The 26,334-nt window shown below is 47.5% G+C and overlaps 1 protein-coding gene across 3 annotated transcripts in view; it reads left to right on the top strand.

The window, feature by feature from the left end:
• The window catches only part of STAB1 (stabilin 1), a 120,231-nt gene that overhangs the window by 74,276 nt on the left and 19,621 nt on the right, over positions 1–26,334 (top strand). For 2 of the 3 annotated variants that reach the window (XM_034775031.1, XM_034775030.1), the window contains 15 exons: positions 2,124–2,319; positions 2,653–2,748; positions 3,374–3,419; positions 5,690–5,769; positions 7,021–7,146; positions 7,695–7,768; positions 8,164–8,238; positions 17,767–17,886; positions 18,888–18,935; positions 19,073–19,156; positions 20,507–20,653; positions 21,145–21,282; positions 22,347–22,406; positions 22,518–22,694; positions 23,793–23,879. In XM_034775031.1, the coding sequence (XP_034630922.1) occupies positions 2,124–2,319; positions 2,653–2,748; positions 3,374–3,419; positions 5,690–5,769; positions 7,021–7,146; positions 7,695–7,768; positions 8,164–8,238; positions 17,767–17,886; positions 18,888–18,935; positions 19,073–19,156; positions 20,507–20,653; positions 21,145–21,282; positions 22,347–22,406; positions 22,518–22,694; positions 23,793–23,879 (1,554 nt within the window). Of the gene's footprint in view, positions 1–2,123; positions 2,320–2,652; positions 2,749–3,373; positions 3,420–5,689; positions 5,770–7,020; positions 7,147–7,694; positions 7,769–8,163; positions 8,239–17,766; positions 17,887–18,887; positions 18,936–19,072; positions 19,157–20,506; positions 20,654–21,144; positions 21,283–22,346; positions 22,695–23,792; positions 23,880–26,334 lie in introns of all 3 variants that reach the window. The other variant, XM_034775029.1, reaches the window with a different exon arrangement.

Below are 26,334 nucleotides of genomic sequence, written 5' to 3'. Positions count from 1 at the left end.
TGCAGTTTTGTTTATATAAAAGGCCTGTGTGTCTGAATGCAAATGGAATCAAATAGCAGGAAACAGCTTCTCTTGCTCACAGCACCACAAGAACTCTCTTCGCCTGCACCCTGACCCAAAAACCTCTTCCCAGGTTCTTTCAGGGTCAGCCACCATGCTTGGGCTCTCTCCCTCTGTCTGTTCTTGTCTCTCTTCCCTCCCCTACTCGCATTCCCAGAGCAATACTCAGGAAAAACTCCTGTGTGGATTCACACATACCTTTTTTCTTAGGTGGGACTTAGGTTTACAGTTATGTTAATTGAAGGAGGAATTCCCACCTACCAGTCTCAATGGGGTTTTAACTCAACCCATAACAAGATTTCACCCAGCCCATAACAACAATTTGTTCTCTAATGCGTAAATTTTTGCAAACTAAATTGTGTGACTAAGCTGACCAATTGAAACTGACAATACAAAAAATGAAAACAAAACAAAATCCCTGGGAACAATCAATAGGTGCTTTTTTTTTTCATTTGTTGAAAATTGAAAATTTGTGAACAAAAAAATGTCAAAGTAATTTAAATGATTTTTCAAAAATATTCTGGTTTTTGGGGGGGGCAGATTTCAGTGATAAACATCTTAGATAGAAAAATGTCAGTGATATCTGGTCTGTTCGCTGGATGTATGTGCATGTGTCCAAATTCACACCAGTGTTTAGTGCAGACTTTTGTATAGGGCTCTGAACCATCTGGGAATGGACGGATTATGGGCAGTGCAAGGTGTTTGCAATCTCCCTTCCCCATGGCGGGAGGCTACTGGGACCTAGCACAGCCAGGCGGGGCATGGCCACGGCAGCAAGGGGATAGAGCTCTCTCCCAGCGCTTTGTCGCGACTACACAAGCCACATTAAAGCGCTGCCGTGGCAATGTAGACTAGCCCTAACACACACAATTCCCCAAACAATCCTCTAGACCCTGCATTTGCAACCAGTTCCAGGGAAACTCCCTCAAGATACATGGGTTGGTCCTGCTCAGGGTTAGCCATCATGTCCAGGGCCTTGGGCAGTAGCCTCTTATTGTTTCCATCTATCACTATAGAAAGGGGTATTTAGTTGCTCCTTCCTCTTAGTTTAGCATACTAATCACCTTTAACCAGATCTGTGATTGTCTATAGATCCAAAGACCTGATTGATGGCAGCCATTATCACCTTCTAGCATAACAATATTTTCAACTGGAAAGTGTCCATACTCCAATAGGGTTTATGCACCTTTCAATATATGTCAAACAAGGATTGTTTTCTTCTGAGTGACATTATAGGTTTGCTTTTGGATAAATTCCTGGTTACTTCTTCCATTCTACTCTTTTATTACTAATTCTCTCTAAAAACATTTTTTCTAACCTCCAGCAGCACTGTGTGTTTGCTGGTCTTAAATTTGTTCTCCCTTGTTTTAATTTGTCAGCCTCATAAAGTGCCAAATTCTGATCTCAGTTACATTAATTGAAATAATTTCTTCAGATTTACGCCATTATAACCAAGTTCTGAAACTAGTACAAACTGTTTAGTAGCACACATCTTTTCTGTAATCTTGTTTTTAAATTACACAATTCTTACCCCCCTCTTTATAATGAATGAAATGTCGTCTAGTTATTTTGTGTGCTTACTGTACGTTTGTATTATAGGTAATATACTCACATTCTTATATAGAGGGTATATTTTATTTTTATTTATATAATTCCTTTTAATATCACATTGCTAAATAGTAACTAGAGAGTCTCTCTTGATTTTCTTGCCTGTAGTGCTTCTTTGTAGACCCAAGTGAAAGGTTTTGAAATGGAATTTCAGAGCATAAAAACTAAACTGATTTATTTGTGTGTCAAGGCAGGGTTAACAGATATGCTATTTTCAACTCACCACAGTCTTTAATAAACTTAGCAGCTACTGTTAATTAACATGGACATATGAGACAAGCCTAACAGCATATTTGCTGCTAGTATGTCATCATAATCAGCAATTATCAAATGATAAAATGAATATAGTAGCGATGTAAATACTATACATGGGCCAAAGAGGGATGATTTTGATAATGTAGCATTTTCTATCCTTTGAGATGCCTTACTCCAGCCTATTGTGTCCTTTCTCAAAGGTCTCTATCTGCTGTCCAGGTTACTATGGACATATGTGTGAGATGTGCCCAGGAAAGCCAGGCAGCTCGTGTTCTGGGAACGGAGTGTGCCAGGACGGCATTACTGGCAGCGGGGAGTGTCGCTGTCATGAAGGCTTCCACGGCACAGCCTGTGAGATGTGTGAAGTGGGCAGATACGGAGCGGGTTGTAAATCAGGTGAATTCACAGTTGCTTTTGAAACTTGGAACTGCCATTGAACTCACAGGGAAGAATGAGCTCCTCCATGTTTTGTAGGGCAGTTTGTGGGACACTTGCATTGCCACTGCCTGAACTGTATCTGTGTTGTGGATACAGTACTAGAGAACTTCCATTCCCAGATCTTTTAATCTGGCACTGCTCACACAAGCACTAACATTCCCTTAATATTTTTCTTAAAGAAACTAAAACTTCATCTCTCGCATGCAGCAATGTATTGATTTACGAAGTACCAGACTTCTCTTTGCACATTAGAGCTAGCTGGTTTGACAATGGCATGGTGTTTCTCCACAGTGTGTACTTGCAGAAATGGAATCTGTAATGATGGCTTGCATGGAGATGGGAGCTGCAAATGTTTCCAAGGTTGGGAGGGCATCACCTGTGAAAGAAGTAAGTGACTGAGGGAGGCATGTGCAGTGTAAGATTCTTTTCACAGAGGCAAGGTGACTGCTGAGCATGGCTTGATTTTGTTAGTTTGCGATACAGCTAAATATTTCAGTGACCCTGATTGGTAGTTTTTGATTGATTTTCTTCCCCCCTTTGGCACCATATGATGATAGGGTTGGCCCCTTTCTAATTGCTGGAAATGGGACACCTGACACCCCACCCCTTCTCCACCTCTTCACCCAAGGCCCCGCCCCTGCTCCACCACTTCCCCTAAAGTCACGCCCCCATTGCTTGCTCCTATCCCCCTTCCCTCTGTTGCTTGCTGGATTGTCTCCACCTTCATCCCTACCCCCCAGCTGGGCTCCCTCTGCCCTGGGGCTGGGACGGGAGCTGCTGCAGCCTGACAAGGAGCCTGCCTGCAGGTAGGAGGCAGCCAAAGCGGAGCAGGGGGCTGGCATGCATTAATGCCTCGGCACCTCTCCCCACCCCACAGTAACCTGACTTTTGGTGTCCAGTCAATACATCCGACCAAACACTGAGTCCATTTTAAGTTTTTTATCCTAGACTGCTGAAATGGTGGAGCTGTTAGTAGACTGGAAAGTGAAGCTATGTTTGTTTTCTCTTGCAGGAATTGGGATTGATTTGTGTAACAACACTTGCCATCTGATGGCCAAGTAAGTACAACCTTGGTGCCAAGGACATAAAGCAGTGTGTTTGTGGCTGTTTTACATGGACTTGACTTTGTGTTTGTAAAAACATGAAAGGTTGGTGTGGGGAACTGAACACTATATAATAATTAAGCACCTACATAATTATTTATTCCATCCTTTGAACACATCTTGCATTTAAACCCGCTATTCTTTCTCTGGAGGAGTGTGTGTGTGTGTGTGTATGTGCATGAACCCGTCCCATGCACAAACTGTGGTGTGGAGACAGAAGGCAGACTGCTCCTAAGCTGAATCATGTTTCATTTGCAGGCACATTAATTTCAAATTACATCCCCCTTCTAGAAATGAGACAAGCAGGTGGGTTGAAATTAAGAACTGAAAAATCCTGGCACTCAGCTGAGCTCTGAGCAAGGTCTGGCTGGTTACTGGAAGACTCACACAATGTTAAAACATGGCAATTGGTCCTAACATTAAGTAGTGTGATGGGGCAAGGCCAGATGGCTATAGTAAAGTAATGGGAGACAGATATATTAGCCCCAGGCTAAACAAATCCCTGTTACCAGGATAAGCAAATGACAGCTGCTCCAGGTCAATTAAGATACCTGGGGCCAATTAAGATCTTTCCAGAAGGCAGGGAGGACAGCTAGATTGAGTGGGACACCTGAAGCCAATCAGGGGCTGGCTGAAACTAGTTTAAAGCCTCCCAATTAATCAGGTGGGGGCATGTGTCAGGAGCTATAGGAGGAAGTCGCGCTGTTGGAGAGACTGAGCAGTACAAACCATATCAGGCACAAGGAAGGAGGCCCTGAGGTAAGGGTGAAGTGGATCTTGAGGAAGTGGGGGCTGCTGTGGGGAAGTGGCCCAGGGAATTGTACGTGTCCTGTTTCTAAAAAGTCAGCTACCATAGCTGATACTGTTAGGGTCCCTGGGCTCCCCTCTTTTTGCCCCCCCCCCAATTAATCACTGAGACTGGGAGACAACAGAGACTGTGCAAGGGAGGGTAGCTTCTCCTCACCTCCCTCATTGGCTTATGTTGAAAATGGCTCAGTAGACTGTGACCCTTGCCTCTAGAAAGAGAAGGGCTACATGGAGGGTCACAGTGAGCCTCTGAGACTAGTGAAATCCACCAGGAAACGTGGGACCCATGGAGACAAGGACAGAGTTTTGTCACAGTAGGTTTAACAGTATTAACTAGAAGAGACTTTTAGGATTGGGGAATGGGGGTGTTGTACGTATTCAGTGAACCTTTAAGTACAGGTGACAGGTTCTAGACTGAACAGGCCCAGGTAAGACAGCAGCAATGCCAACTTACCCCACTGGCAACCCACTGTCCCATTAAGGACCCTCTACAATGACCTGGAGGGGCCACCTCTAGGAGTAAAAAGGCCTCCTAGTCTCCATGCTCCGTCAGTCCTTGGCCTCTCTGTTGATATTGCTGATAGTAAGGATAAGCAGTGCCTATTAAAGCAGTGTTTTTGAGATGGAGACTCACTGGCTTGCTAGGAACAGGGCTAAAGCCAACTCACTTCACATACGCACCAGAAAGACATCCAATAGTAACGACCTTCCATCCCTGCTGACCTGGGCCAGGTTAAAAACAGTGACTTAGGGCTGGTCTACACTTAGTCCGGACTTCGGACTAAGGTACGCAAATTCAGCTACGTTAATAACGTAGCTGAATTCGAAGTACCTTACTCCGGACTTACCGCGGTCCAGACGCGGCCGGAAGTCTCCCCCCGTCGACGCCGCGTACTCCTCTCGGCGAGCTGGAGTACCGGCGTCGATTGTGAGCACTTCCGGGATCGATCCCAGAACATCGATGGCGTGCCTCCGGACCAGCTGGTAAGTGAAGACTAGGCCTTAGAGAGAAAGGGCTCCATAGCCTATCGCCAGTTAGCTGAGCTATTCAATCCCTTATATTTTCATTCTATACCTGAAGTACTGTAATGGAATAGGGCAACCTTCTTTAATGCAGCTCCAGCGTCTACAGACGTACAGAACGGTGTTCACAAGCCCAGTGTGCTTCATGCACTAAGCATAGTGCTCTCTTCTTGATAACTGTCCCTTGCAGCTATTATCCTGTGCATGAAGTATTTGGATCAGTTTTTGGCATTGTAAAGAAAAGCTTAATTTTGTTTCTCATATTCTATCCAACTCGCCTCTTATCATAATATCTAGCTGCCATAGTAGCTATATTGTGTAATAGTGAAGTCTATCACCAGGTGTAAGATTAAGGCAACAATGTCATTGTTCACTCTCTTCCTTGGTCGTTTCAGTTGCATTAATAGCTCTGTGGATTCCCTGCCTATTTGCTCCTGCTCTGCTGGATACACTGGGAATGGAACATATTGCTCAGGTATTTCCAACATACATGCAGTGTTTCCAAGTGTGCTCGAGTGCCAGCACAGGCTACACAAATGAGCGACCACAAAGGTTTCTTGCTTTCATAGCTGTAAGATTCTGGTTTTAGTTTGTGAAAGTATTGCAAGGTTGAATGCATGCTAAAACGTTACCCAGGGCAGGATCACAAAACCCCTGTTGCCCCAAAGTGCAGAACCTCCTATTGACTTCTGTACAGAGGGTTTCCAGGACCTTAATGCAACCCTTTTGACGTGTCTAGACCGGAAAGGGAACAGTTCCTATTGCTCAAGCGGACAAAGGGAATGGCATGTGAATTGGCTGAATTATTTCCAGAATAGTTCCAGACACTTAACAGATGGCAGTGATGGATCAGGTCCATAGAATATACCTTCTTAGATTGTCTAGAATTTTAGTCTATTATTTGACCATTTCATGAAAATGCTGCCTTGCTCAATAAATACTATTGAAACAAGACTCTCTAGGACAAACACATTTATTAACCTTCTCCCCCCCCCCCTTCCCCACCCCTGCCACCCTCCCCAAAAAAAACAAACGCACAACTCAAGACACCATGGGGTTGAAATCTGCTAGATATAAAGAACAAAACGATTTAAAGTACAATATTCTAACAGAATCACATTGCTTTTTCTGACATAATTTGTAATTATGCAAAGACTAGGCACTTTAAGCAATAAATTCCAAGCTAATCAAGTTACAGTGCCAGTGAATGTAATAGCTCGCCTTTGGTATTGATCTCACCAGATTAGTTGTACAGACCAAAAAGCTTTATTTTAATCAGGCATGCTGCTTTTTTTCTGGCATAGTTTGTAGCTATTCACACAGCAAGTACTTCAGCGCAATCAGTTGTTAGCTAATCAAATTCTTATACCAATTAATTTGATAGCTCATCTTCAGCATCAGCCTCAGTAGCATCTTTATTAGTCATCTGTGTCTATAAAAGAGCTTTTGCTTCATCAAAAACAATCTTTGATTGAAAATGGTTTAATATTTGTTACATGTTACAACATTTCCTTTGTTACAACAAGGAAATAAGAGACACTTTAAAGCCCAGAAATAAAGCTTTAGCTCTTAGAAGCAATATCTTCTTTCTCTGAGCCTGAGGAAAATTGCATGAAGTTCATTACTTGCAAAACACCATCTTTCCAGTGTCATCCATTGGGCTTGGATATACCATACTCCATATGTATCCCACTAAATCTTTTCCTTTGTTGTTTTTTGGTCACAGAAATAAATCCATGTGCGATTGATAATGGCGGTTGCTCCATATATGCAACGTGTACTAACGTCTCTGCTGGAGAGAATACCTGCACTTGTAAGGAAGGCTATGCTGGAGATGGGACCCTGTGCCAGGGTGAGTGAGTGCTCTGATCCACGTTTTGACAGCAGTACTTTGCAGGGAGGTGAAATCATGCTGATATGGTGAGCCAGACCCTTATGCCAAAGATCCACTTATCTTTAGGAGCATCACAATTTGAGAAAGTTATAAAAGCAAGATGTTAATGCTGCTAGTCAGCACTTATGTCACTGCACAACTAGATACCACTTTACAGACTTGTAAGGATTATTGCTCTATTTTATAGTAGGGGAGACTGAGACACACAGACAAGTCACGTGGCAAGTCGAGGTCAAACCTTGGATTAGAACTCAGGAGTTCCTTGTTCCCCACCTTATGCCCTAAACCACATTTTCAAGACCAAGAGGATGTGATGAATGGAACTTTTTGTGGTTTCCCCATCACTGAACTCTCATGGTTGCTGGTGTGATGAGTTGCTGCAGTGCGACTGTATCTCCAGCTGAAGGGAGCTCTGTTTGCTATTCCTCTGTCATGTTTTTCACTCACTGGTCACCTCCCACTTTGGGTTTCTGCTGTGTTAACATGGATCTACTTTCTTGATGCAGAAATCGATGGCTGTCTAGAGCACAATGGGTATTGCCACAGCTATGCAGAGTGCACTAAAACAGGCCCAAATCTGGTAAGCAAATCTTTTTCTCAGACGAGTTCGTCATTTTCCGTTGGGGTTATTGGTAATCTTTCCCTTGTGAATCTTTTTTACTAAAATTTTACATTTCTTCCCTTTCATATAGAAGGATCTACTTGTAACTAACTGATAACTAGAGGGGGCTCCCTGTCTGAGAGCTGTTAATTGCATATTGGCCTATATAAAGTCTGTTGGCCAAAGGCTGGGGAATTTTCTTAGGTGATTTCTTAATAATCAGGACCTGGTTATTAAAGAATGAACAGAGTGCACCCTTAAACTATGAGGTGAAATATGCTCTCTCTCTTCTCACCCCTTTGTTCTGCTTGACTACTGTACATTTTCATTATTGTTTTTAGCTCCACAAAATAGCTTTGTTTTTCCTTCCACAGGTTGCTTGTAACTGTCTTCCTGGCTACAGTGGAGATGGTGTGAAACAATGTATCCCCATCAACCTTTGCAGTGAGGTTTGTCTGCATTTTCCTCTTACTACTGTCAAAGGACTAAACCCTTAAGCTTCCCTTCATGCAAACCATTAATAGGCAGAGTTATTCAAAAGTTATTCAGCACGCAGCAGTTCAGAATGAGCTAACTTGTCATGTTAAGCACACTAATGCCCTACTGCACTTCTCTGATTCATTGCTTCCTTTCTACTAGACAAGCTTCTTGGCCAGTGGAATGGGTTGCTAATGTTGATCCAATTTCTAGTACATGTAAGTTTCCATGGTCCAGAGTAAAACAAACAGCATCACAACTTGCATGAAACTGGCACTTTTATTAGCAGCCTCAACAGAGAGAGCAAGCTCCCTTCTTGCTCCTGGAGGTGGAACTGTGTGTCAGTTTGAGACACATTGGTGGAGAAACTTGCCTCTTTCATGTTCAACTAGTTCTGCTCTAATCCTCTATAATAGGCTGGCAGTTTTTGTCTGACACACTCCACACAGGTGTTGATTCTGCTGGAAGACGGTTAAATGAGCTTTTGTTGAATTATCTGTGCAGGTGGCTCATTAACCCAGCCACATATAAGGAAAGTCAGAAAGGCACTGGGGAGACATGATCTAGTGCAGGGGCAGGCAAACTTTTTGGCCTGAGGGCCGCATCGGGTTTTGGAAATAGTATGGAGGGACGGTTAGGGGAGGGGGTCGTGGCCCAGCCCCCACTCCCTATCTGCCCCCCCCCTTGGGGACTCCTGCCCCATCCAAACCCCCCTGTTCCCTGGTGGCCCCCCCGGGGCCCCTGCCCCTGACTGCCCCCCGCTGCCCCAGCCAACCCCTCCTCTCATTCCTGACAGCCCCCCTGGGATCCCTGCCCCATCCAACCACCCCTTCTCCCTCTCCCGTGACTGTCCCAGGAACCGCTGCCCTTGACTGCCCCCCGCTGCCCCAGCCAACCCCTCCTCTCATTCCTGACAGCTCCCCTGGGATCCCTGCCCCATCCAACCACCCCTTCTCCCTCTCCCGTGACTGTCCCGGGAACCGCTGCCCTTGATTGCCCCCCGCTGCCCCATCCAACCCACCCTCTCATTCCTGACTGCCCCCCCGGGGACCCCTGCCCCATACAACCACCCCTTCTCCCTGTCCCCTGACTGCCCCCGGAACGACTGCCCCTGACTGCCCCCCCGCCGCCCCATCCAACCCCTCCTCTCATTCCTGACTGCCCCCCGGAATCCCTCCCCCCATTCAACCCGCTATTCCCTGTTCTCTGACCACCCTGACCCCTGCCCACCCATCCCCAAACTCCCCTGCCCTCTATCCACCCCGCTCCCCGTCCCCTTACCGCGCTGCCTGGAGCACCGGTAGCTGGCGGTGCTACAGCCGCACCGCCTGGCTGGAGCCAGCCACACCACCACTGCCGTGCAGCACAGAGCACTGGGTCAGAACTCGCCGCCCAGAGCATTGCGGCGGAGTGAGCTGAGGCTGCGGGGAAGGGGGACTAGCAGGGGAGGGGCCGGGGCTAGCCTCCTGGGCCAGGAGCTCCAGGGTCCTGTGAGCCGGATGTGGCCTGCGGGCCGTAGTTTGCTCACCTCTGATCTAGTGTGTGCTCTGAGCAGTCCTGAGAGAGGAATCATAGGAGCTGCCAAACCTCAGGAGAAAGTTTCATTTGAACTTCTTTTTAATTTATTTTTTAATAAAACCAAACCCAAGGGAGGGGAGAGTTTAGGCTCCACATAACATATGGACTGAGCTTTTAGAGAAGGCTGGGAAAGAAGTCTAGTCTCACACAACCCACAGTTAAGTGTATGGTACTCCATATTACCTCCCCAACCTTGTCTCTCTGGTACTCCATATATCTACCTCAGAAAGCGGAAGGGCTGAACCGAGCGGAACTGCGGTTTCATGCAGTCTAGGCTTTCCAAGTCTTGTTCTTAGACGACTCTCAGGGTTCCCACCCCACTCTAGGGTACAGATGTGGGGACCCGCATGAAAGACCCCCTAAGCTTATTTTTTACCTGCTTAGGTTAAAAACTTCCCCAAGACACAAATTCCTTCCTTGCCCTTAGTATCGCTGCCACCACCAAGTGATTTAAACAAACGTTCAGGGAGGGCCACTTGGAGCCCTACCTCCCCCAAGATATCCCCCCGAGTCCCTACACCTCCTTTCCTGGGGAGGCTTGAGAATAATATCCTAACCAATTGGTTACAAAGTGAGCACAGATCAACCCCCCTGGTCTTTAGGACACTGAAAAACAATCAGATTCTTAAAAGAAGAATTTTAATTAAAGAAAAGGTAAAAGAATCACCTCTGTAAAATCAGGATAGAAGATAACTTTACAGGGTAACAAAAAGATTCCAACCACAGAGGATTTCCCCTCTAGGCAAAACTTTAAAGTTACAAAAAAAGGGATAAACCTCCCTCTTAGCACAGGGAAAATTCACAAGCTAAAACAAAAGATACTCTAACGTATTTCTTTGCTATTACAGCTCTACCTCGACATAATGCTGTCCTCGGGAGCCAAAAAGTCTTACCGTGTTATAGGTGAAACCGTGTTATATCGAACTTGCTTTGATCCACCGGGGTGCGCAGCTCCACCCGCCTCTCCCCTCCCCAGCCCCAGAGCACTGTTTTACTGCGTTATATCCGAATTCGTGTTATATCAGGTCGCATTATATCGGGGTAGAGGTGTACTTACTATTTCTGCAATATTAGATGCTTAGTTCAGATATGGCTTAGGGAGATGAAGTTTTCCTGCCCTGGTTCCTTGCTGACTCCGCGGGAACAAAGGAACCCAAAACCAAAAACCTTCCCCCACAGATTTGAAAGTATCTTCTCTCCTTATTGGTCCTTTTGGTCAGGTGCCAACCAGGTTATCTGAACTTCTTAACCCTTTACAGGTAAGGAGGGATTTTATGCTACCCTTAGCTGTATGTTTATGACAACGACTAAGCGCCCCATGTAGAAAGCTTAAAACAAATACCTGCTATGCTATTTCATTACTTTACTTCAGCTGAAAAGCCACTGTAAACCATTATTTTTCTTCATCACTAAATCCTTTGGAGCTGTCTTATTTGAATGGCTTTTCCTCTGTTGGGCCTGATGTAGTTATCTGTCTCAGAGCAGTGTTTGCCAGCTTGGTGGAAGAAAACTTGAGGAAAAAAGACTAATAAAATATTGAGTTGTTCTTAGAGTGCTTGCTCATATCGATTCCAATTAGGTGTGCGCGCGCCACGTGCACGATCGTCGGAGAAATTTTCTACCCTAGCAATACCCGGTGGGTCGGCTGTGGAGCCCCCTGGAGTGGCGCCTTCATGGCGCTGGATATATACCCCAGCCGACCCAGCGCCCCCTCAGTTCCTTCTTACCGCCCCTGACGGTCATTGGAACTGTGGAGCACGGCATAGCTGTTCTCCACTCTCCCTAGCTTATCCTGTTAATTCTGTAGATAGATGTAGTCATAGTTGTTGTATAGTTTTAGATAGTTATTCATCTTTGGTTTTAGTAGTTGTAAATAGTTAGCGGGGGTTAAGGGGGTTGTTCTCCCCCCTTTTTCCCCCGGCGCATAGCCGGGCTCATGCCCAAGGCTCCTGGCTTTAAGCCATGCGCGTCCTGTGCTAAGCCTATGCCTACGAGTGATCCGCACGACTCGTGTCTGAAGTGTCTAGGAGAGTCCCATCAGACAGATAAGTGCAAGATCTGTAAGGCCTTCAGACCGAGAACCAAAAAGGAGCGGGACTTTAGGCTTAGGCAGCTCCTCATGGACGCGGCACTTAGCCCGGATCCTCCTTCGGTGCGCCCAGCCCCGGCACCGAGCGCCTCGGTGCACAGCGCCCCTGCGGCACCGAGCAGTACTGCACCACGGGCAGAATCGGACAAGGCCTCACGGCACTGGCCTCCTTCGGCACCGTGCCCGCCACAGGGCCCTCGGCGCCGTTCCCTGTCTCTGGGACACAAGAAATCCCGCAAGGCGCAGGAGTCTGCTGTACTGCAGATGCCGGCTCCCCCGGTGCCAAGGGTAGAGCCGCGTCCTCCTTTAGAGCGCCAGAAGCAAGTGTCTGCTACACCGTCGACTCCGGCACCGCGGCCGTTGAGTCCGGTGCGGACTGGATCACCACCTCGGTCGGCAGTGGAGCCTTGTCTTCCGTCCACTCCAGAGACCTTCGCGACGGCGAGAGACCTTATTGCTCTCACGGAGCCGGCGCTGTCCCAACCACCAGCACCGTCGGCTCCTCACGCAGTGCAATCCAGGGGCAAGCCTGCCCTGGTACTCCCGCCGTCTCAGGACGTGGACTCACGGCACTGCTCCAGGTCTCGGAGCAGGTCCCGACGCCGCTCGCAGTCCCGGCGCCGACTATCGCCTCGGCACCGGTCATACTCGCGCCCAAGATCATCTTCACGGCACCGGTCTACGTCTCGGCACCGTCACGAACATCGGTACCGATCGGACTCAAGACGTAGTTCTTGGCACCGGTACGAGCGCCGCTCCAGTTCGAGCGGCCGCTCCCAGTACCATGTCTACTCGCGGTCGTCGTCGTCTAGGTCCAGATCCAGATCTTGGCACCGACATGGCCACCGGCACCGATCCCGGTACCGCTCACCGGCACCGCACAGGGACTGATCACCTGGGTACAGGCACCGATCGGCACCATATCATCCTGAGCCGATTCCGACGCGTTCGGCACCGCCTTGGCCCTCAAGATAAGCGTCTCGCTCCTCCGATGGGGCCTCGAGATCGGCATACCCTCCTCAGGGTCAGGCTGCTGCGGCTGACTTGGGCCACTGGCAGGAGGTGGCGGAGGACCCTGCGCAGGGACCTACGCACTGGTCGTTCTGGACCCCGTGGGCGTATCACCAGGCGCAGGGGGCTCCACCATCAGCCTCTCGCTTGGCACGCTCTGAGCCCAGGGTCCCAGAGGCCACCATCTTCCGTCCTCCCCCAGGGGGCATGGAGGCTCCGTGCCAACACCACCTGAGGCCCTGGACCCAGGGGCAGGCGATGCTCCGCTTCAGAGACCCTTAGAGCAGGACCCTCCATTAGACCCCTTGCCACCTGAGGCATCCTCCTCATGTTCCCCAGATGAGGCGGTGGCGGGCACAACAGCCTCAGGCCCACCCCCAATAGATCTTCGTGCCCACCAGGACTATTACGTAGGGTGGCGCGTAATATGGATCTCCAGGCGGAGGAGATAGTAGAGGTGCAGGACCCGGTGGTGAGCATCCTCTCTGCTGATGCCCCATCCAGGGTGGCATTACCTCTGATTCGGACGATTCAGGCTAATGCCACTATAATATGGCAAACTCCTGCCTCTATTCCACCCACAGCCAGAGGGGTGGAAAGGAAGTACTTCGTCCCTTCCAAGGACTCTGAGTACCTACGTACTTATCCCCCACAGTATTCACTAGTGGTGTCATCCGTGAACGCAAGAGCGTGTCACGGCCAGCAAGCCGCAGCGCCCAAATCGAAGGACACTAAGCGCTTCGATTTGTTCGGGGGTAAGGTGTATTCAGTGGGAGGGCTGCAACTCAGAGCGGCAAACCAGCAGGCGCTCTTGAGCCGCTACAGCTTTAATTCATGGAACTCTATGGGGAAATTTAAAGAGTTGGTTCCCCAGGACTCAAGGGAAGAGTTCGGGGCCTTAGTGGAGGAGGGTAAGAAGGTGGCGAGGACCTCCTTACAAGCCTCCTTGGACATAGCGGACTCGGCCGCCAGGACGCTGGCCTCAGGTATCGCCATGTGGCGAGTCTCCTGGCTCCAGGTCTCGGGCTTGCCTCCGGAACTGCAGCAGACCCTGCAGGATTTACCCTTTGAGGGCCACGGGCTGTTCTCGGAGAAGACGGACTCTCAGCTGCAGAGCCTCAAGGACTCGAGAATGATCATGCGCTCCCTGGGGATGCATGTCCCAGGGCCCCAGCGCAGACCCTTTAGGCCCCAGCCTCAAAGGTTCTACCCTCCCCCGCCTCATCCGAGACAGGACTTCGCCAGAAGGCGGGGCCGAGGTGGTAGACGAAGGTCGACCGGCCCTCAACCCGGTCAGAACCAGGGGCCGCCTAGGCCACCTTCAGGCCCCAGGCAAAACTTTTGACGGTGCGGTCGAGGACGGCACCCCAGCCACTACCCAGGATCCAGCTCCCTCCTTTCGGGATCGCCTCTCCCGTTTCCACCGTGCTTGGTCCCTTATAACCTCAGACCGTTGGGTCCTTCACACGGTGGAGAGGGGATACGCTCTCCAATTTTCTTTGTTCCCCTCCCCGTCCCTCTTCAGGGACCCTTCTCACAAGCATCTCCTTACACAGGAGGTTTCTGGGCTCCTCTCTATTGGGGCCATAGAGGAGGTTCCGCCAGAGTTAAGGGGCAGGGGGTTTTATTCCCGCTACTTCCTGATCCCCAAGTCAAAAGGGGGTCGGCAAACCATTTTAGACTTACGCGGACTCAACAAATTCATAGTAAAGTTGAAGTTCCGCATGGTCTCATTGGGGACCATTATCCCATCCCTGGAGACTGGTTCGCCGCCCTCGACATGAAGGACGCATATTTTCATATAACGATCTATCCCCCTCACAGGCGCTTCCTTCGATTTGTGGTAAACAAGGTGCATTTCCAATTTGCAGTCCTTCCCTTCGGCTTGTCCACGGCTCCGAGAGTGTTCACAAAATGTATGGCTGTTGTGGCAGCATACCTTCGTCGACAAGGGATACAGGTGTTCCCGTACTTAGACGACTGGCTGGTACGCGACCGCACCAGAGAGCAAGTTCAAGCTCACGTCCACATAATAGTACAAACATTCCACGAGTTGGGCATTCTACTCAACAAAGAGAAGTCCACTCTAGAGCCAACCCAGAGGATAGAATTTATTGGGGCAGTCCTAGACTCCAGACGTGCCTGAGCTATTCTACCAGACAATCGCTTTCATACCGTCACAAGCATCATTCGAGGGCTCAGGGCCTTTCCAATTACCACAATAAGGACATGTCTTGCCCTATTGGGTCACATGGCCTCTTGTACTTATGTAACCAGACACGCCAGACTTCGACTTCGCCCACTGCAGGCCTGGATATCGTCAACATACCGCCCTCGTCAACACAGCCTAAACATGGTGGTCACGATCCCGACCTCGGTCCTGACCTCTCTCACCTGGTGGCTGGACCGCAAGGCGGTTTGCGCAGGAGTGCCGTTCCACGCCCCTCATCCCTCCCTGCACCTGGTTACGGACGCCTCATCTCTAGGTTGGGGTGCTCACCTTAGGGAGCACCATACCCAGGGAATGTGGACCGCACCCCAACTAGCCCTGCACATCAATGTTCGAGAGCTGATGGCGGTGCGCCTGGCATGCCAGGCATTTCTCAGTCTCCTACAGGGCCGTTGCGTGTTAGTCCTCACCGACAACACCACGGCCATGTTTTACATCAACAAGCAAGGAGAAGCCCGCTCGTCGTTTCTATGCCAAGAGGCCATTCGCCTGTGGGACTTCTGCATCACCCACTCGATACATGTCATGGCATCATTCCTTCCTGGAGTCCAGAACACGCTAGCGGACCGTCTAAGCAGGTCCTTCCAGAGACAGGAGTGGTCAGTTCGCCCGGACATCATCTATTCCGTCTTCCAGAGGGGGGATTTCCCCAGGTCGACCTGTTTGCATCTCGAGCCAACAGGAAGTGCCACGCGTTCTGCTCCCTACAAGGGCAAGCTCTGGGCTCTCTGTTGGACGCGTTCCTTCTAACCTGGAAAGACCACCTGTTCTGTGCTTTCCCTTCACTTCCACTGGTCCACAGGGTACTGCTCAAGCTACGCAGAGACCAAGCATGGGTAATTCTAGTCGCTCCAGCTTGGCCAAGGCAGCACTGGTACACCACACTCTTGGAGCTATCAGTTCAAACACCGATCACACTTCCCTTGTGTCCAGATCTCATCTCTCAGGACCACGGCCAACTATGTTACCCCGACCTGCAATCGCTCCACCTCACAGCGTGGATGCTCCATGGCTGAATCGGACAGAGCGGCAATGCTCACATTCCGTCCAACAGATTCTGCTGGGAAGTAGAAAGCCCTCTACACGGACCACTTACTTAGCCAAGTGGAAACGGTTCTCTTGTTGGTGCGAGCAGCAAGCCACGCCCCCCTTGCAGGCGCCTATTCCTCTTATACTTGAATATCTCCTATCCCTAAAACGGCAGGGCTTGGCGATATCTTCAGTCAGGGTTCACCTGGCCGCTATTTCGACGTTCCACCCAGGAGAACTCGCTTCCTCGGTCTTCTCTAACCCAATGGTCATTAGATTCCTCAAGGGCTTAGACCGACTGTACCCACAGCAACGCCAGCCTGTTCCGACGTGGGATCTCAACCTGGTTCTCTCCAAGCTCACAGGGCCTCTGTTCGAGCCATTGGCTACCTGTTCACTCCTGTACCTACCCTAGAAGACAGCCTTCCTTGTAGCCATCACCTCAGCAAGGCGCGTTTCTGAACTCAGGGCGCTTACATCCGAGCCCCCATACATTGTTTTCCATAAGGACAAGGTGCAGCTTCGCCCCCACCCTGCCTTTCTTCCCAAGGTAGTCTCACCTTTTCACGTGAACCAGGATATATTTCTCCCGGCCTTCCATCCTAAGCCACACGCTACTCGCCAAGACCAGCGTTTGCATTCCTTGGACGTACACAGGGCCCTGGCTTTCTATATTGACCGTACAAAGCCGTTTAGGAAGACGACACAACTCTTTGTTGCAGAGGCCGACCGGATGAAAGGCTCACTGGTCTCCTCACAGTGCCTGTCCTCTTGGATCACGTCCTGTATTCGTGCTTGCTACGACCTGGCCGGCGTCCCGACGCCGCGCCTCACCACTCACTCCACGAGGGCCCAGGCCTCCTCGACTGCCTTCCTGGCTCAAGTCCCGATCCAGGACATTTGTAGAGCTGCAGTTTGGTCGTCAGTCCACACATTCGCCGCGCACTATGCGCTGGTACAGCAATCCAGAGACGATGCTGCATTCGGATCAACGGTTTTGCACACAGCAATGTCTCACTCCGACCCCACCACCTAGGTAAGGCTTGGGAGTCACCTAATTGGAATCGATATGAGCAAGCACTCGAAGAAGAAAAGACGGTTACTCACCTTTGTAACTGTTGTTCTTCGAGATGTGTTGCTCATATCCATTCCAAACCCGCCCCCTTTCCCCACTGTCGGAGTAGCCGGCAAGAAGGAACTGAGGGGGTGCTGGGTCGGCTGGGGTATATATCCAGTGCCATGAAGGCGCCACTCCAGGGGGCTCCACAGCCGACCCACCGGGTGTTGCTAGAGTAGAAAATTTCTCCGACGATCGTGCACGCGGCGCGCACACACCTAATTGGAATCAATATGAGCAACACATCTCGAAGAACAACAGTTACAAAGGTGAGTAACCGACTTTTTCAACGGGAGTGCATGGCACTAGGGGGCAAAACACAATGTCAGAGGTTACCTTGAGTCAGGAGCAGGCATGAAGAAGTGGTCGTTCCACTGCTAACTGGTAGATAACTTTCAGACCACTAGCTGTGCGACTAATTGGGATGCTCTTATTTTTCCTGTCAGAATAATGGAGGCTGTAGTCGATTTGGTGTCTGCAAGTACACTGGACCTGGGACTCGAAACTGCTCCTGTGGTTGGGGCCAAGTTGGAGATGGGTTCACTTGCAGAGGCAGTGTGTATCAGGTAGGTAAAGTGCATTCAGTTAGGATTGTGTTTGAACGGGCACTAGTCTGGGTGAACTACTTCCTCTTCTGAAGCAGCACACCAGGAAATAAGCAGGATACTGAACTCTTGTGATCTGGAAACATTTGAAAATTCAGCTGAGGGACTGGGAAATGTATGAAAGACCCAGAAAGGTTAGAAATGCATTTAATCCTGGCCAGGCGTCCCTACTAACCAGGAGAAAGCTGAAACAAGAGGAACCGTGCCCAGGAAGACAGCAATGAAATGCAGCTGCACTCTGAAAAGTGTCCCTGTGAAAGTGGCACTTGGGGGTTCCATGGGTGGTGACTTCCAGCACCAATGTGTTCAGGGGACAAATAAAGAGTGTTTTTCAGGAGTGACATCTGGTTCTTCGGGCTGGTGGAACTGGGAGAGCATCACTAGTGCGAAGGGTAGGGGCTCAACACAGTCAAGGAGCATGTCACCAGACTGGATGTCAGAGAGGCCTGAGTTCTATTCCCAGCTCTGCCCCGACTCATTGTGTGACTTTGGGCAAGTCACTGAACCTCTCTGTTTCAACAGTGGTGCCTATATTAGATCTATGGGGGAAGAGCTCTTTACACGTGTGCTGTGTTAACGCCTAGTATTAATTATAGTTGTTATGACGGGACAATGTGCCCTACTTAAGTCTTGTGTGTCACTTGGTCGCTGTAGTTGGAGATATCCATGCTGCTGGCACAAACAGGCTAATGCAGAGTGGGTCCCAGTGCAGGTTGTCTACCAGCATTTTAACCACTGTGCTGTCTAACCCTTATCAAAACCCTGGCTGTAGCAAGGGTGGGAAATACTAGAAAAACAAGTGTAGTCAAAGGACCTGAGTCTCTATGGGGTAGAGAGTGCACCCTGGAGGTCAGTGGCAAGGTCAGTTTAGCGAGCTGATGGGAAGGGTTTTCTTTGCATCAAACCCCAAGAGATTTATAGAGAAACTCACCATTAACATTAGCTGTTCTGATTTATTTTAGGAGCTCCTGAGAAGCGAAGCAGCATCCGAGTTCTTTAAGCAGTTACTGGTTGGTGGCAAACAGTAATTATTGTCTAAAAATATAAAAATTGCCAGGTGTTTTCCTGAAAAACTCCAGCTAATGAGAATTGTGTTTGGTTTCTGTTTTGCTTTGTTTTTGTTTCTGGTGCTCACTCTGTGCTTTAGGCCTTCAAAATCAAGGAGTTAAGTGGAGAGGGGCCTTTCACCATCTTTGTTCCACATGCGGATTTAATACAAAACAGTACAACGGTAAGCAGTCTCTCCTTTCGGTCCCCTTCTCTGACTCCCTAGCTTTGTCAGTTATTTGATGTGGTCAGGCTGTGATTTCCTCTCAGACAAACTTCTGTTTCCTTAGATTCTATTTAGTTGATTCAAGGGGTCAAAAACACCCCAACTTTTTAACTGTATTCAAATCCCGAGGTGCTCATTGAGTTCTTCCTCAGTCTGTGCTCCTATTCAAGCCAATAGTATGCTTGTAATGTGGCCTCTGCTATAACAGAACCCTCCACTAGGAGGTGCACTAACCATCTTGCCAGCCAGGCTGGATTCTCTCCTGTTCTGGCATCACAATACCACTAGCTTTAGAACTACACATGACCCCAATTCTGGGGTAGAGGAATCCACCCCTCACTTCATTTTTGTGTTCCAGAATATAAGTTTTCATTGAAAAATTAATTAATTTTCTAGCTTTTGTGGTTACTAAGAAAACCTTTAAAAACATGAGCTGTGTATAAACAGAGACACTGATGTCTACTTGAATCTGCAGACAGCATGGAGCGATAGCTCTGAGGGTGGTGAACTGCATCCCCTTTCATGTCCAAGAGTGTTAATTCTGAAACCTAACGAGGACAATCAAAATGTCCAGCAGGTGCCAAACCTTCAGCTTCACCCTGACAACTGGTACTGTGCAGTTCTGCATTGTTAATACAAATATCTCCAGACCTGCAAAAATTTTGGGGCACAGGAAAATAAATGGAATTTAATATCCCATGGTATTTGTTTTCGTATTTCTTTCAATAAACCCCTTTATTGGTTCTTTTTGTTGGGTTGGTTTTGGTTTGTTTCTGTTTAATTTGCATTCTGCTGCACTGCAGTGGGGTGGACATGGGGCCCTGTCCACAAGCCTCGAAGTTCAGAAACAAATGGTCCCAAAGGTCAGGGATGTTCAGACATTGGGGTTCTAGTCCATTACAGGGAAAGGGACCTGTGAAAAACCCAGATCTGGATCTCCTCAAAGTAAGCCTGGGGTTTTGGTTTGGCCCCCCCACTCTGTTCAGAATGTGGCCAATCCTGGATGCTGACAGTTTGGGGCCAAAGTTGCTTTTTTCTCCTTGAGCCAGTGACTTGAACTTTCCGCTCACTCCCATCATCTGAAGTCACTTGGAGCCTCTTTGGAATATAACCCCATAATTCAGCTACCTGTGATCCATTTTACGTGTATTGGATCGGGACTTGGCTTTCAGCAAGGAATGATGGTTAAGGGTTGGTAGAGCAAAAAACTCATAATATTCTCTGTCATTTTAGTCATTGGCTCAATTAATCACTTCCAGAAATGTCATGACATGATAGTCTGTCATATTTCCAATTTCCTCCTTTCAGTTCAGTGAATGGACGAACAAAAGCCTCATCAAAGATTTGCTTCGCTATCACATAGTGAGTTGTCGGAAACTGCTGGCCAGCGAACTGGAGACGCACGAGTCCATCACAGCTTTGTCAGGACACAAAATAAGGATTGTGGTGAAAGAGGTAGTTGTCCGTCATGATTAGGGCTCCGTGTCTGTCATGGATTCTGTGACTTTCCATGACCTCTGTGACTTCTACAGGGGCCAGTGTGGCTGACCCTGGGGCCGGCTGCTCAGGTAGGCCCTGGGACAGCTACACCAGCCGCTGCTCCAGTGGCCCCCAGCAGCGGTCCAGGGGCAGCTAGAGTAGCCGCAGTCCATGGCTCTGGGCAGTGGTGGCCCCTGGTTCTCCTGCCCAGAGCCCTCCCCCCTCCCTCCCCCAAGATTTAATCACAGGTTTTTTTTAGTAAAAGTCATGGACAGGTCACAGGCTGTGAATTTTTGTTTATTGCCCATGACCTGTCCATGACTTTTACTAAAAACACCTGTGAGCTAGCACCTTTCATCTAGAAGGATCCCAAAGCATTCTGCAGATGAGCTATAGCGTGGTCTATAGGGGGAGGTCACATCTCACTGGAAATCTGCATTCACTGTATTGTGTCCCTTCTTCCGCAGAATAGTGTGCATCTAAATGAGGAAGCAACGATCATCACCAGTGACATTGTTGGCAAGAATGGGGTGATCCATATCATTGACAAGATTTTAATCCCAGCTGATTTGCAGAGTCAGAACGTTTCTTCCCGTTTAGCGCAGGTACGTGTGAAACAATACCATTTTAATGAGTGATCATCACCCTGAGAGTTTTCCCCAACCCCAGAATGAATGGTAGTGTAGCGAATGCGTAACACTGCTACATATTTCTTAGGCACAAGGTTACTGTACTTTAGGAATTCCATTTATCAGTAGCACATGGGGTGGTTTAAGCATAAAGAGGTTACATTGTGGAGCCAGCTGTGCTCATGGTGCATGTGGGGGGTGAGGAAGCTAGGATCTATCCATGCAGGCCGGTGATAGGACAAACCTGACAGGTAAAGGTGTGCCCAGATTGCCTTTTACATCACTAGGTAAAGATCACACTGTCTGACTCAAAGCAGGTTAACTAAAGCCTCTCTTGCATACTTGGGACGGTCTTCACTGGGCTTTAATGTCCTACATTGCTGGTTTTAAACATCCAGCTCTCCATACAGTATGTCAGAGAGGAGCAGTCAAAAAGTCATATCGCCATTGGTTGGCAGAGCAGTCCCTTTGTTATCAAATTCTAACACATTGGGCCAAAGTCAAGCCTGGTGTAATGGCACTGAAGTTAATGGAGTTACACCAGGGATGATTCAGTCAGCTTTGTCCATCAGCTAACTCAGGGATCTGCATTTAGTATTTGCTATCATGCTGGGGGAACACTCTTTATGTATCACTTTAGTAACCCATTGCATTCTGGGCCATATTATGTTCAGACATGGCACCCTGTGTAAGGTAATGCCCGGGCAATTACTTTTGAAATGCAGACATTCTCTTAAGAACTAGGAGACTTTCTCATCTAGAATTATGGGAGTTAATATTGACCTGTACCAGTGTCTGCCCAAATGGGTAGAATGAGTTACTCAGACCCACTGTATTTACCTATATTAAATCACTGCTCCAGGGCAGAAATTAACAGCCGCCTTGTTCAATCAGCCTGTCATAGCACTGCTCAGAGTCAGCAAATGCAAACTCTTGGCTCTGAGAATTGCCTGAATTTGCTCATTTATTAGGAACTCTAGTAAGTGAAACAAGTTCTCACGTTTTGTAATGGTTTTGTTTAATTTTTATTATTTTTCTAGCAAAGCATCACTGAGGTGGCAGAAGCATATGGCTACAAAATCTACAGCAAACTACTGAGGGTAAATGGTTTGAATTCTCTAGGAATACTGTCTAGTTCTGGGCTATGTGGCTCCTTCATGCACACACAGCATGTATTTGTTGTTTCCATGTTGTCTTGTGTCTCTGGACAGGAAGCAGAACTGCTGTCTCTGGTTAACAACTCTGCTCACAGACCCTTCACCATGCTGTGGCCTACTGATGCTGTATTTAATGCCCTGCCTGAGAAGATGCAAACGTGGTTGTACAGTAAAGACCACAGGGACAAGCTGGCAGCCTATCTCAAAATGCACATGATTAGGGACACAAAGGTAAAAGGCTCAAGCCACCTGAATTTTTTTTTAAATCAGCCAAGTACTTATCATGGTCTAGATAGTGCATCACTGATTGCCGTGTCAGTGTGATGGGAGGCACAGGTATTTTGGCACCCCTGGGAGGGGACTCTGAAACCCACTCAGGAGTCCCTAGGAGGAGTTCCTGCCAAACAAGCCAATAGCCTGGGATAACAAGGGTTAATTCCCAGCTCAAAAGCAGCTGAGAGGTCCCCAGCAGGTGTAAGCCAGTTAAGTGCAGCTGAGCCTGCATAGGCTGAACATCTCAAAAGAAGCACAGGCTCCTCTATAGGAAAGAGAGACCCGTACTAGGGTATTCACACACATTTTCATTTAGAAGGTGCCGAATTCAGCTCATCACAATGAGTGACCTCATTCCTCACTGGCCAGGAAAATGCCTGTGAATCCTAAAAGCTGCATGGATTCATACCCTCCCCCCTTCTCCCTCCCCCCAAAAAAGTTCCCCTGTTTTTAAAAATGTGTGTCATCCAGCCAGGTAGCAGAAACAAATCCCGTGTGACTTTGGCATCAACGTCATAAACAGTCATGACACAAATAGGCAAAGTGAGGTTTGCAAACAGCCTGTAGTGTGAAAATTATTCCTCTGAGCTATTTGACCAAATACTTCAGGATAACAAATACAGCTGAAGGAAATGAGGGCTGGTTTGTGAGCCACTTACTAACCACTGAAGGGTCCAAATCCAAACCAATAATATTTAAGTAGATCCAGCAGGGAATCAGTTTGCTTAGTGGCTAGAGCACTGGACTGGGACTCAGAGGACCTGCATTCTATTCCCAGCTCTGCCAGTGGGTTGGTGGCCTGTTGGGTGACCTTGGGCAAATGACTTCACCTCTGTGCCTCAGTTTCCCCATTGTAAAGTAATTTGAGATCTACTGTTGACAATTAGGTATAAGAGCTAGGTATTATTATTCTATCCATATGCACCTGTGTTTTCATAATGCTCTGCTCAGGGTAGTGGCTGGAATTGTGTTTTCAAAGGGGAATCTTTTCTGACACACATATAAATCTTTAGTTTGCCTGCCCTCATCCCTCATGTTACTTCTATCTGTCTTCAGGTTGTAGCTGGTAACCTGCCACACATTGCTTCTGTAAGGACCATGCATGGATCCACCATCTCATTCAGCTGCAGCAAAAGCAACGTCGTAAGTAACAGAATCTTGGTTTTATATTTTTGTGGAAATGATATATAGAAGCAGTTGAGTTGTGATTGCTCCTACAGAAAGGGTCACCTGCAAGAATTGAACTTGGGTTCTCCTCATCTAAAAGCATGAGTGTCAACTTTCTGAGCTAAAGGATCAGTTCTTCTGACTGGTAGACAGTAACACACTTATAAACCTCTTTACCTAGCTTAGCCACTAGAGGGAAGCAAAGACCCACACAGTTATTCATGTGGGTTGTAATTGAATGGTGAGTAGAAACTCTGTACAGTGCATGTGTGTGTGCTCAAGCAACTGCAATGTACTAGGGGTAGCAGAAGGGATATTTTTTATTAAGCAGATGTTTCAAAAACCTTGGAGAGTTAATGCTGTTTTATACAGAACAGGTAATGGTGAGCTAAATGTAGACAGAAAAATGTAAATGAAAATAGGGAGTGCTTTAAGAAGAGAGGGCCAAAAAGCCACAATTGCTCAATCAAGAAAGAAGACAATTTTGGTTAAAAGTGCAGCTTGGGTTAGTGGGGAAATGAAGGCAGCAGTTAGAAATAAAAAAAAATATAAAACAAATGGAAAAAAGGTGACTTAGATAACAATTAGTATAAATTAGAAGTTGTGAAGTATAGAAAATTTGTAAAAGGGAAGCTAAAGATATTAAGGAAAAATCCATGGCTGGCAGAACCAAGGAGAATAAGAAGGAGTTTAAGTATATTAGGAATAAAAAAAACCTAACTATAGTATAGGCTGATTACTCGATAAAGAGGGTAAAATTGTTAATGACACAGAAAAAGCAAAAAGTGTTCAATTAATATTTCTCTTTTGTATTTGGAAAGAAGCAGAATAAAGTAGTCATATAATGTGAGGGTGAAGCACTGTTGAGTCTGTTAGGATCTAAGGAGGATGTTAAACAGCATCTACTAGCAATAAACATTTTTAAATCAGAAGGCTGGGATAACTTGCACCTTAGAATCCTAAAAGAGTTGACTGTAGAGATCTCTGGCCCATTGATGTTAATTTTTAATGAATCTTGGAATACCAAAGAAATTACAGAAGATTGGAAGGATGCTAATGTTTTGCTAATATTCGAAAGGGCAAGCAGGATGACCCCATTAATTAGACTGCGAGTTTGTCACAGAGGTCATGTATTCAGTGACTTTCCATGACCTCTGTGACTTCTGCAGCAGCCAATGCACCTGGCTCAGGGGCAGCTCAATGGGGAATCTCAAATTGGGGTCTTTCTAGTAGAGTTCAACAAGCATCAGAACTAGGCCTAATGCTACTGAATGTTTTCATGAGTGAAGTATCACTGCTGATAACCTGTGCAGCTGACACGACTGGTGAGGTGGTAAATAATGCTGATGACACAGTCATATACAGAGTGAATTGGATCACTTAGTAAGCTTGAGCCCATTTAAATAAAATGCATTTTAATACAGCCAAATGTAAGGTCATAAATCTAGGACTAAGGAATGCAGGCCATACCTATAGAATGGCAGACTGGATCCTGGAAAGCAGTGACTCTGACAAGGGTTGGGGGTTCATAGCAGACAAACAACTCAACATGAGCCCCCAGTGTGATGCTGTGGCATACTTGGATGTATAAACAGGAGAGTAGCAAGCTGGAATAGGGAGATGACTTTTTTCCTCTGTATTTGGCATTGGCAAGACGGATGCTGGCCTACTGCATCCAGTTCTGGTGTCCATATTTTGTAAAGAATGTTGAAAAATTAGAGAAGGTGCAGAGAAGAGCAACAAAAATGATCCAAGGACTGAAGAAAATGCCTCGCACTGGGAGACCTAAAGAACTCAATCTGTTTAGTTTACGCACAGGAAGTCATAGAGTTGACTTGATTACAGTGTATAACTGTCTCCATGGGGAGAAAAATATGAGCACTAAAGAGCTTTTAATCTTGTTAGGGAAAGGCATAACAAGAACCAGTGGCTGGACACTGAAGCCAGACCTATTTAAATTAGATATAAGGCACAGTTTTGTAATAGTGAGGATAATTAATCACTGCAACAAACTCACAAGGGGAACGATGAATTCTCCATCCCCTGATGTCCCCAGATCAATACTGGATGCTTTCTGGAAGGCATGATTTAGTCAGCGACAGGCGATCTAGCCTCTGTGTACACGAGGTCAGAATAGATGATAGAATGATCTTTTCTGGCCTTAAATTCTATGAATCTTTGGGATCTTGGTTTCTGATGAATAAGTTTTTCCAGCTCTTGTAAAAGTTTCACTGCTGGGTTTCGCCTCTTTTGGGCTTATGGGAAGCATTTATCGACACGTTGTTTCTCAAAGGCAAGGGGCGTAATAATTAGACAAGAGGAACCGGGAGCCAACGATTCTGGCTCTTAATTAGCTCCAGTCAAAAAAAATTGTCAACATTTTTTCTCAACCAAAAATGTGTTTTTGTCAAAATGGAAATTTTGCAAGAAA

Source organism: Trachemys scripta, chromosome 7 (assembly GCF_013100865.1).
Source record: "Trachemys scripta elegans isolate TJP31775 chromosome 7, CAS_Tse_1.0, whole genome shotgun sequence".
Lineage (NCBI taxonomy): Eukaryota > Metazoa > Chordata > Testudines > Emydidae > Trachemys > Trachemys scripta.
The sequence above is the reverse complement of the archived record's forward strand: the minus strand, read 5'-3'. Positions and strand labels throughout refer to the sequence as shown.